This window comes from Musa acuminata, chromosome BXJ2-1, assembly GCF_036884655.1.
Source record: "Musa acuminata AAA Group cultivar baxijiao chromosome BXJ2-1, Cavendish_Baxijiao_AAA, whole genome shotgun sequence".
In the NCBI taxonomy this organism is placed as follows: domain Eukaryota; kingdom Viridiplantae; phylum Streptophyta; class Magnoliopsida; order Zingiberales; family Musaceae; genus Musa; species Musa acuminata.
In genome coordinates, this window is record NC_088338.1 from 34,192,226 (window position 1) to 34,204,631 (window position 12,406).

Here is a 12,406-nt window from a genome sequence, read left to right on the forward strand (position 1 = left end):
ACTCATCAACAGTGAAGGTATTATGTTCAGTACCTTTACATGCAAATCCAACAAGGCAAGAAAACCTATATTCTTAATATGATAAATTGTCAGTTTTAAAATGATGAAATGATTAGTTAAATATCAGCTACAAAATATATAGCCAGAATAGTGCAAAGTGGAAAACACAAAAATAAAAGAGAAAAAACAAAGTCTAAAGGAATCAAAATGTGTCTAAAATTATTATCAATGAATGATCTATAATAAAGAGTAGTATCTAAGATGCAATTCCAGAATTTGATAGGTCTCTTTTTTGCTTTCTTACATAACAGAGAGACTAATAGAAGTCACAATTCTTTGTTAGCAATGAGTAATGATAACTAATTTGTTCGAAAAATTATGGAATGTTATTATTGATAAATGAAACATGTCTAAAAATATTACTGATGAATGATCTGTAATAGAAGAGCAATATCTAGAATGCAATCCAGAATTTAATAAGATCTCTTTTTTTCTTTCTTACATAACAGAAAGACTAATAGAAGTCACAATTCTTTGTTAGTAATTATAACTAATTTGATAAAAAGATTATAGAATGTTAAGGGGCAGGCCAGAAGTTAGACAAGAAAGAGAATATATTAGAGCGCTAGACTTTTCAATGATAAAATTTGAGAAACCACCATAGATACTTTCCAATAAAGGAGTAACCAAAATATTCAACAAAGAAAGGATACTTGAACCTGATTATCAAATTCTAATAAGAGAAACATCAATGCTCCAAGTCTCTTAGTCCCTGAATGAAAAAAAAAAAAAGCAATGTGCCTTGATCATAACATGAATGAAAGGTAAGCTTCAACACATGACTGAAGCATCACAAATGGCAGTCTATGAGAAAATTGTTGGAGGTGAAATATCTTTAAGCATGAAGCAATTTATGAACAACTTAATCTATAATCATAGTGATGTTAGGCAAAATCTCGAAGCTGAAAATATTGACAGTTATGACTAATAGTAGATATTTGCTGTAATATTGACAGTTATGGAAAAACCCTTATCGTAAATTTGTGGAGGAAAAGCGTAAAAAGAGGAAAAAATATAATGGAACTTAAACATGGTGTCCATATTCCTTCTTAAAATCCATATGCAAGCTCAGCAAAAAAATAGCAGATGACTTCTAAATTTTTTGCAAAACCAGTTCACTTAGTATATATCACTAAAATGCATTGCAGTAATTCTTGGAATAATTGAACTCTTCAAAACAATTTGAAATATTTCATTAAGAAGTTCAGAAAGCATAGAAAAAGAGGGGGAGACCAATTCATTAATTCAAATGAAGGAAAAGTGTGTGCTTAAGCTGAGCTTCTAGTTTGAATGATACATTGTCCAAAGATGTAACATTCAATCTTGCGAGTTCTTCCTACTTTCTTTCATTTGTTAGTTCATTTATGATAAACAATGTCTAGCATATCAGTTTGGAGATTTTATATAAAGTCATCCACTTTTAGGAAAAAAAATAAACAGGTTGTTCATTCATGTACATATTCTCTCAAATTTATATTCAAAGTGTGAGGCTTTAAGTCAAACACTAACAAGCACCTAGTAGAATGATCTTTTATGGATGACTCCACGTCAGGTACGAAATATTCATACCATTTGAAACATAGGGGGGAACAACAAAATCTGACCAGTATGAATAATTATTATTCTGGATAATAAGGGTGAGCTAACCATATGCATAATAAAAAAATGTATAATTTCACAACATAAAACTGATTTCTAGTTTTATAATTCAAACACCAACAACCATTAATCAAGAGAAAAAGAATGTTGTATATGCACCTTCCCCTTGTTGCAAAGGGTGCACGCACCGTTGGCCATGAGCTTCACTGCAGCTTCTTGTTTGTCTCAATCAAGTTCTAGAGCTTTCTGAGGATCATCAATCTCCACCACATTAGCTTTGTCCATAAGGCCTTAGGCAATTACCTCTTATAATGCATAGATCTCTCGATTGTCAAACACTCTTCTAGGTGTGCAATGTGATGTCTTCATATGATACCAAGGCCATATTGAATATCATAAGAAATCTCAACTCAAAAAAGAAAAAAACAATAAGCATCTATCAATTTGATCTAATTATGCATGATTAGCATACACAACAAAATATATAGTCTGCACAAAAATTCTCAAACAAAAATGATCCAAAGATAGTACCTTACAAAAAAGAAACACAAGAGAAGCAAATTGAAATCACTTTAAACCACATAATTAGATTATAACAATTGGGCAATAATCATATTGATAACTATGAAATGATAAACAATAAATAGGAAACAAAAATCAAACTCGTAGCTGCAATGATAGTCATGTTGTAAATAAGCCTACTAAAATGCTGTAAAAGGCTATAAGGCTTCTAACTTACCTTAGGCGGTTGCACTCATATTTGAAGATCTCGAATCAATGCGTTTTGTATGAAAATGTGCTGCATCTTTGACACCACGAAACTTCCCATTGCAGTGTTACCAAAAACAGATCTTCATGTCAAGCACTAGAGAAGTCTTCCATTTGGAATCTTAATCATTTCCACTATCCGCCTTTTCATCTTATGACAACATTAAATTGGGCAAAGGGCAATTCAGGTTTTGTTATTTTGGGAGTCTCAAAGATATTCCAAAACCTGATTGTCTCATCTGCTGCTGCAGAAGCTACTACACCTCCCAGTGGACTCCCAGCCAAGGAAAGAACCCGGGATGAATGACCGGAAACCTCAGCCACTCTAGTCATGGATGGATAATTCCACAAGGTGAGTTGATTGTTCGGCGAACCATGGGAGGTCAGTAATTCAGATTTGTTTTTGTCCCATAGCAATGCACAAACTTCAGAGCCAGCATCAATCGAGTTCAAGCAATCACCATTAACGGTGTTCCAAAACTTAACGCAATTATCATTGCAACCTCCACCAGAAGCCAGCAGGTTGCTCCGAGTTGGGCACCAGTCAACGGCCTTCACAATGGAAGTGTGGCTGCTGATCCTGTGAAGCCATTGACGTTGACGTGGATGGTGACGTGAGACAAGCATGCAGGCATCCTATATGTGCACTAGTTTGTCCTGCCCTCCACTCGCCAAATACCGCCCTGACAACACGGACCATTTAAGACTACAAACTCCACGCCGATGCCCATTATAGAAACAGATGAACATGTCATCCTTTCTAAAGTCATAATCAACAACAGTTCCATCAAATCTTCCGACCGTCAAGATTGAATTACTTCTCCACGCAAGTGACAACACAAGGGCCTGGTTCTCATCTTCCATCCCATCCACGACATGTCCTGTTGCTGGATCAATCAGGGCTAAATCTGAATTGCCAAATGCGACAGCTAGAACTGCACAGTCTGGCGACCAGCGGATGCAAGTGATAGGTCCTCTGTCTTCTGCGGGTTGTAGAAGCTTAGTCGACTCGTTTGCAGCGTCCCAGAGATACACTGCGTCCTCAAGGCAAATCGCCAACAAATTATTGCTTCCCCAGTCGAGGAGATTCAAAACATTATCATCCAACAAGCCGTGGATTACCAAAACCCTCTCTGGTTCTTTAGGGATTCGCCTCTGCTGCTTCTTCTGCGGCCGAATGGGCTCGTCAAACTGGGGCAGCTTGCTGGCCGGCGCTTCAGGTGCAGTCTTGAAAGCGAAGATACGAGACCTGTTCTTCAAAATGCACTCATCAAGAAGCTTTTGGTACGCCACGCTCGATGGGGATTCCCTCGAACCATCACGCTGCGGTTTCGAAGGCCTGGTTAGGGCAAAGCGTGCGTAGTCCATGTCCATCGCCGACCGGAACGGGATGAAGCGGTCGTACTCCACACGCCTAGAACGCGAAGAAGACATATTTTCCAATCGAAACCAGAACGAGACTGGCTAGGCGACGAAAAACGATCGAGAAAACCAGAAAGATCGATCTTCCCACAAGAAAGTCGACAACCAAGAATCGATTAAAAGAACCCCAAGACCAACAAATATTCTGAACCCGAATCAAAATTTCAACGGATGAAGAACCAAGCGAAACGAAACGAAATGAAACAAGAGAAAAAAGAAAGGAATGAGATCACCGCAATAAAAATCGAAGGGAAGGACCCTCGCAGCTGTGCCCGTTCGTGTTCGTCGGAGAGCAGTTCCGACCTTCGCAGAACGACGAGATCGCCGAGAGCCGAGAGCCGAGAGGAGGAGAGCGCGCGAGGGGAGAGAAGTTGTTGTGATTGCAAAAGAGTGGGCCCTCGGGTTATATAGATGCCCAGCCCAAGCGTTACATTCTAAAATCGTTCCGTTATATTTACCCAATCTACGTAGCGGGTAGTTTGACATCACACCGTTATATACAGCTATCATCTATACAGCTATCATCTACGTTAAATTTCGTGTTCTTTTAGAATTTGTATGTTAAAGAAATAAGACGTGGCATTTTTTTTGTACGAAGCAATGTTTTTAAACTACTAAAATTATTATTAATATAATGAGATTTGATATTCTTTTATTTGTCACTAAAAAAGAAAATTTTTATTTTAGGATTTTTTTAATTTTTAAATAATATCTATAAACTGATAATATTTTTATTAATACAATAAGTTTTAAGTCTCAAATTATAATATATCTTATTTTTAACGTTAAATTTAGTACAATCTTCATTCATATAAATTATGCATCTAATTAATCCAACAAAGATCAAATAGTGTGAACAATTAGACAAAACTAAAAGTGAATGCTGACCATTCTCAATTTAGATGATAAATAGTTAAATGCTTGAATTATTAAGAAAACATGATAATTAATCAGTTTTAATCATATTAATTTATTATTTTAATTTTACCCAAAATTCATTGAAATTTTATCTTAAAATATTGGAGCAAAACAATGATATACAAATTTTGATGAAGAAACAAATAAGATATTAAAATAATAAAAATAAAAAGATAAAGTTTAGAAAGAATTTAAAAGCATGTAATCAATGTCTCAATATGAAAAACTCATCCTTACCTGGGATTGATCGAGATTCTAATTTCAATATTCAATCTATCTTATCCTCGTAAACACAAATCGATATTATCTTTCTTATGAGCATAATCATAGAGTTAGTTAACTAACCTCTCTTAGCATACCAAGTAGCAAAACAAAATAATAATAATATTTTTAAAAAATAAAGAGGAAGAATTGTATTGAAATATGAATTAATAAACTATAGCTATTTACAATTCTATTTTTAGAGCCTAAAAAGCATCCCAAATATCACATTTAATTGATATTGTCGTAAGAGATATGTCATTTCATTAAAATATCTTTTATGCATGTCAAGATTATCTTTACATAATTTTAATTTTTAAAATATAATACTAATAAAATTATATTTATTTATAAGATAAGATCATTAAAAAACTCTTTATTTTTTTCTTTTTACCAAGAAAAGGATGACTTCATTGGATTATGTAAAAAACTGAGATACTTTTCTCTCCCTTTATCAAAAGAAAATGTAAAAAATCAATAAACCAAATGCGACTATAATGATATATTAAATAATAAAATAATACTTTTAATTAATATCTTAATAAATATAGTATGAATTATTAAAAATATAATTGTACTATCAAGAAATAATCATATAGGTTTTTGTTATTAGATATCAATTTAATTTATCCTTAAGTTAGTTTTGCTATTTTTGACATAATTTTGATTAAAATGTGTTAGAAGTGATAAAAGAGCATAAATTCATAAATTTATAAATTCATAAATTCATAAAGAGTATAAAAGAGTTTATAAAAGGTAGAACAAAAATATACGAGATACATTGTTCTTAAAATGGATTCCACTACTTCATAAATTTATAAAATTATTATAATTTTATTTTGCTAAGGTGATTGAACTCCAAATAAAAAACATTCTACATGAAACCTTTATAAAGTTTTAAAAACTTTAATCAAAATTTATTGGTTTTTTTATCTTTTTATCACATTTTAACTTGATATGTCAAGAGACCTGTTTAGACTTTGGATCACTAAAAAAAAATTTCTATTATTATCCACTTAGAATACTCTTTAAAAGATTCATAATTTGTGAACGAGGTTTTGGGGGAGATAGATATAAGAGTATTATTATTAAATAAAAGTAAGAAAAATATCATTCTCAGAATTCTTTATTACAAATGATCATTAAATTAAAACTATGATGCTTTAGAAAGTGATATAATAAGCACTAAAATTAAAATGTCTTACGAAAAGATATAATAAGCTATGTAGAAGTTTTTGTTGTACAAAGCTGATTGCAAGCTTCTATAAGTACATTTACTCCCATTAATACATATCTTAAAAAAAAGTTTTGTGATCATTGGTATTATTTTATATTACAAATAATATTATTTTTTATCATAATATGAACATCTAGAAAAGAGGAAAAGAGATGATCATATAAAACTAACCAAAGCTTATCTAAGTAAGATTTTCTTTTTAGGCAAGATTTTGATTTTCTAAAATAAAATGATTGAACGTAAAATCCATCAAACAAAATTACATATGTAGAAAAAATCATCATACCACCTGAAATGGTATAAAACATGTTGTGCGTACCAGTCTAGATGTGGATCGGTATACGAATTGCTCTTATTTTAAGTGGTCTAATCTAGATTATATATGAAAACCTTAGAATCACCATATTTCTCATTATGTTGTTGCCATTAGATGGTGCTCACCCATTAGCCATCATTTCTCTCTTTGGTACATACTCTCTTCTTATCCTTCTCCTCTTCTTACTTCATGTCCTTTCTCACTACTTTGTCTCCTCTTCCACTGCTTTCTCTTTTTCTTCCTCCTCCCTCCTTTGATCCATCTTCTTTCTTTTTTCTCCTTCGCTACTTCCTCTTCTTCCTTCTTCCCAATCCAACACAAATTGATATAGGACAAAAGCATATTATTGGATTCTCTTATATTAATAAAGGTTCTAGCCGAATCAACCAACAAAAAGGCATGAAAATATAATTAATTAAAGGCCTCAATAAGATAATCTTTTTTAGTATAATTAATTTGCCTAAGAAACTTATAGATTTTATATTTATTAAAGTATCTAATTAACTCATAACCTTGATCATTAAGAATACTATTCATATTAGGCTAAAGGGATTTAGAATTATAAATAAAAAAAGGGCTTATTCATATTCCAACTACAAAATTGAGAATAAAAGAAGATGAATTTATGAGAGATAAGCTTAGGTTGATAAATACAATGTTAGTCACTTGTTATGAATGAAATTTTACTTATATCTATCAATGATTAAATTATGATAAAATCTCATATATATATATATATATATATATATATATATATATATATATATATATATATATATATATATATATATATATATATATATCTTTAGGTTGACATACCTAGTAAGAGTCTGAATGTGATTATAAAGGGATCTCAACTCTATAACATCCTTATTTAAGATAATAGCAATGGCATCCCGAAGCTCTAACTTATTAATATCAACCTTGGCATTAATATCACCTAAAGTATTTTAATTCCACTTAGACAAGACTCCTCTCAAGTAATAAATGTTATTAAATATAGAAAGCATCTAAATGTACCAAATATGATGATAATTTTGCAATGAGTTACTAATAGAAAATATATTTTTCTAATGTGTTTTCTTCCGGATATTTCAAGCTATTACTATAAACAAATGGAACAATTATGTTGTTTAATATTTTTAACCATCTTATATATGGATTTAATATTTTTAAATATTTTGTATATGAAAATAAAATATATAAACCTTATACTATATAAGATCATTGGACAAATATAAAATGATGGTGACTGAAGTATCCAATAATATGAGAATCCAAACTCAAAAGAGGTCATGTTGAACATAAAAGCATTTACGTAGTTATTAATATAAGAGAATCCAATAATATGCTTTTGTCCTATATCAATTTGTGTTGGATTGGGAAGAAGGAAGAAGAGGAAGTAGCTAAGGAGAATAAAGAAAGAAGATGGATCAAAGGAGGGAGGAGGAAGAAAAAGAGAAAGCAGTGGAAGAGGAGGAAGAGGAGACAAAGTAGTGAGAAATGACATGAAGTAAGAAGAGGAGAAGGATAAGAAGAGAGTATGTACCAAAGAGAGAAATGATGGCTAATGGGTGAGCACCATCTAATGGCAACAACATAATGAGAAACATGGTGATTCTAAGGTTTTCATATATAATCTAGATTAGACCACTTAAAATAAGAGCAATTCGTATACCGATTCACATCTAGACTGGTACGCACAACATGTTTTATACCATTTCACATCTAGAAGCTTGCAATCAGCTTTGTACAACAAAAACTTCTACATAGCTTATTATATCTTTTCGTAAGACATTTTAATTTTAGTGCTTATTATATCACTTTCTAAAGCATCATAGTTTTAATTTAATGATCATTTGTAATAAAGAATTCTGAGAATGATATTTTTTTTACTTTTATTTAATAATAATACTCTTATATCTACCACCCCCAAAACCTCGTTCACAAATTATGAATCTTTTAAAGAGTATTCTAAGTGGATAATAATAGAAATTTTTTTTAAGTGATCCAAAGTCTAAACAGTTCTCTTGACATATCAAGTTAAAATGTGATAAAAAGATAAAAAAACCAATAAATTTTGATTAAAATTTTTAAAACTTTATAAAGGTTTCATGTAGAATGTTTTTTATTTGGAGTTCAATCACCTTAGCAAAATAAAATTATAATAATTTTATAAATTTATGAAGTAGTGGAATCCATTTTAAGAACAATGTATCTCGTATATTTTGGTTCTACCTTTTATAAACTCTTTTATACTCTTTATGAATTTATGAATTTATAAATTTATGAATTTATGCTCTTTTATCACTTCTAACATATTTTAATCAAAATTATGTCAAAAATAGCAAAACTAACTTAAGGATAAATTAAATTGATATCTAATAACAAAAACCTATATGATTATTTCTTGATAGTACAATTATATTTTTAATAATTCATACTATATTTATTAAGATATTAATTAAAAGTATTATTTTATTATTTAATATATCATTATAGTCGCATTTGGTTTATTGATTTTTTACATTTTCTTTTGATAAAGGGAGAGAAAAGTATCTCAGTTTTTTACATAATCCAATGAAGTCATCCTTTTCTTGGTAAAAAGAAAAAAATAAAGAGTTTTTCTAATGATCTTATCTTATAAATAAATATAATTTTATTAGTATTGTATTTTAAAAATTAAAATTATGTAAAGATAATCTTGACATGCATAAAAGATATTTTAATGAAATGACATATCTCTTACGACAATATCAATTAAATATGATATTTGGGATGCTTTTTAGGCTCTTTAAATAGCTATAGTTTATTAATTCATATTTCAATACAATTCCTCCTCTTTATTTTTAAAAAATATTATTATTATTTTGTTTTGCTACTTGGTATGCTAAGAGAGGTTAGTTAACTAACTCTATGATTATGCTCATAAGAAAGATAATATCAATTCATGTTTACAAGGATAAGATAGATTGAATATTGAAATTAGAATCTCGATCAATCCCAAGTAAGGATGAGTTTTTCATATTGAGACATTGATTACATGCTTTTAAGTTCTTTCTAAACTTTATCTTTTTATTTTTATTATTTTAATATCTTATTTGTTTCTTCATCAAAATTTGTATATCATTGTTTTGCTCCAATATTTTAAGATAAAATTTCAATGAATTTTGGTTAAAATTAAAATAATAAATTAATATGATTAAAACTGATTAATTATCATGTTTTCTTAATAATTCAAGCATTTAACTATTTATCATCTAAATTGAGAATGGTCAGCATTTACTTTAGTTTTGTCTAATTGTTCACACTATTTGATCTTTGTTGGATTAATTAGATGCATAATTTATATGAATGAAGATTGTACTAAATTTAACGTTAAAAATAAGATATATTATAATTTGAGACTTAAAACTTAGTGTATTAATAAAAATATTATCAGTTTATAGATATTATTTAAAAATTAAAAAATCCTAAAATAAAAATTTTCTTTTTTAGTGACAAATAAAAGAATATCAAATCTCATTATATTAATAATAATTTTAGTAGTTTAAAAACATTGCTTCGTACAAAAAAATGCCACGTCTTATTTCTTTAACATACAAATTCTAAAAGAACACGAAATTTAACGTAGATGATAGCTGTATAGATGATAGCTGTATATAACGGTGTGATGTCAAACTACCCGCTACGTAGATTGGGTAAATATAACGGAACGATTTTAGAATGTAACGCTTGGGCTGGGCATCTATATAACCCGAGGGCCCACTCTGTTGCAATCACAACAACTTCTCTCCCCTCGCGCGCTCTCCTCCTCTCGGCTCTCGGCTCTCGGCGATCTCGTCGTTCTGCGAAGGTCGGAACTGCTCTCCGACGAACACGAACGGGCACAGCTGCGAGGGTCCTTCCCTTCGATTTTTATTGCGGTGATCTCATTCCTTTCTTTTTTCTCTTGTTTCATTTCGTTTCGTTTCGCTTGGTTCTTCATCCGTTGAAATTTTGATTCGGGTTCAGAATTTTTGTTGGTCTTGGGGTTCTTTTAATCGATTCTTGGTTGTCGACTTTCTTGTGGGAAGATCGATCTTTCTGGTTTTCTCGATCGTTTTTCGTCGCCTAGCCAGTCTCGTTCTGGTTTCGATTGGAAAATATGTCTTCTTCGCGTTCTAGGCGTGTGGAGTACGACCGCTTCATCCCGTTCCGGTCGGCGATGGACATGGACTACGCACGCTTTGCCCTAACCAGGCCTTCGAAACCGCAGCGTGATGGTTCGAGGGAATCCCCATCGAGCGTGGCGTACCAAAAGCTTCTTGATGAGTGCATTTTAAAGAACAGGTCTCGTATCTTCGCTTTCAAGACTGCACCTGAAGCGCCGGCCAGCAAGCTGCCCCAGTTTGACGAGCCCATTCGGCCGCAGAAGAAGCAGCAGAGGCGAATCCCTAAAGAACCAGAGAGGGTTTTGGTAATCCACGGCTTGTTGGATGATAATGTTTTGAATCTCCTCGACTGGGGAAGCAATAATTTGTTGGCGATTGGCCTTGAGGACGCAGTGTATCTCTGGGACGCTGCAAACGAGTCGACTAAGCTTCTACAACCCGCAGAAGACAGAGGACCTATCACTTGCATCCGCTGGTCGCCAGACTGTGCAGTTCTAGCTGTCGCATTTGGCAATTCAGATTTAGCCCTGATTGATCCAGCAACAGGACATGTCGTGGATGGGATGGAAGATGAGAACCAGGCCCCTGTGTTGTCACTTGCGTGGAGAAGTAATTCAATCTTGACGGTCGGAAGATTTGATGGAACTGTTGTTGATTATGACTTTAGAAAGGATGACATGTTCATCTGTTTCTATAATGGGCATCGGCGCGGAGTTTGTAGTCTTAAATGGTCCATATTGTCAGGGCGGTATTTGGCGAGTGGAGGGCAGGACAAACTAGTGCACATATGGGATGCCTGCATGCCTGTCTCACGTCACCATCCACGTCAACGTCAATGGCTTCACAGGATCAGCAGCCACACTTCCATTGTGAAGGCCGTTGACTGGTGCCCAACTCGGAGCAACCTGTTGGCTTCTGGTGGAGGTTGCAATGATAATTGCGTTAAGTTTTGGAACACCGTTAATGGTGCTTGCTTGAACTCGATTGATGCTGGCTCTGAAGTTTGTGCATTGCTATGGGACAAAAACAAATCTGAATTACTGACCTCCCATGGTTCGCCGAACAATCAACTCACCTTGTGGAATTACCCATCCATGACGAGAGTGGCTGAGGTTTCCGGTCATTCATCCCGGGTTCTTTCCTTGGCTGGGAGTCCACTGGGAGGTGTAGTAGCTTCTGCAGCAGCAGATGAGACAATCAGGTTTTGGAATATCTTTGAGACTCCCAAAATAACAAAACCTGAACCGCCCTTTGCCCAATTTAATGTTGTCATAAGATGAAAAGGCGAATAGTGGAAATGGTTAAGATTCCAAATGGAAGACTTCTCTAGTGCTTGACATGAAGATCTGTTGTTGGTAACACTGCAATGGGAAGTTTCGTGGTGTCAAAGATGCAGCACATTTTCATACAAAGCGCATGGATTCGAGATCTTCAAATATGAGCGCAACCGCCTAAGGTAAGTTAGAAGCCTTACAGCCTTTTACAGCATTTTAGTAGGCTTATTTACAACATGATTATCATTGCAGCTACGAGTTTGATTTTTGTTTCCTATTTATTATTTATCATTTCATAGTTATCAATATGATTATTGCCCAATTGTTATAATCTAATTATGTGGTTTAAAGTGATTTCAATTTGCTTCTCTTGTGTTTCTTTTTTATAAGGTACTAT

At 32.7% G+C, this 12,406-nt stretch overlaps 1 protein-coding gene and 1 pseudogene across 1 annotated transcript; one reads left to right on the top strand and one right to left on the bottom strand.

Annotated features, from left to right (window-relative positions):
- Nucleotides 1–2,404: 2,404 nt before the first annotated feature.
- On the bottom strand, nucleotides 2,405–4,204 carry LOC135598176 (cell division cycle 20.2, cofactor of APC complex-like; annotated as a pseudogene).
- Nucleotides 4,205–10,385: 6,181 nt separating this feature from the next.
- LOC103975197 (cell division cycle 20.2, cofactor of APC complex-like) lies at nucleotides 10,386–12,185 on the top strand. The gene has a single exon (XM_009390104.3). The coding sequence runs from the start codon at nucleotides 10,729–10,731 to the stop codon at nucleotides 12,013–12,015; it is 1,287 nt and encodes a 428-aa protein (XP_009388379.2). The 5' UTR covers nucleotides 10,386–10,728; the 3' UTR covers nucleotides 12,016–12,185.
- Nucleotides 12,186–12,406: the final 221 nt, after the last annotated feature.

What these genes read in the sequence shown, in the direction of transcription:
- LOC103975197 (XM_009390104.3), top strand. Translation starts at nt 10,729, where the DNA reads ATGTCTTCTTCGCGTTCTAGGCGTGTGGAGTACGACCGCTTCATCCCG.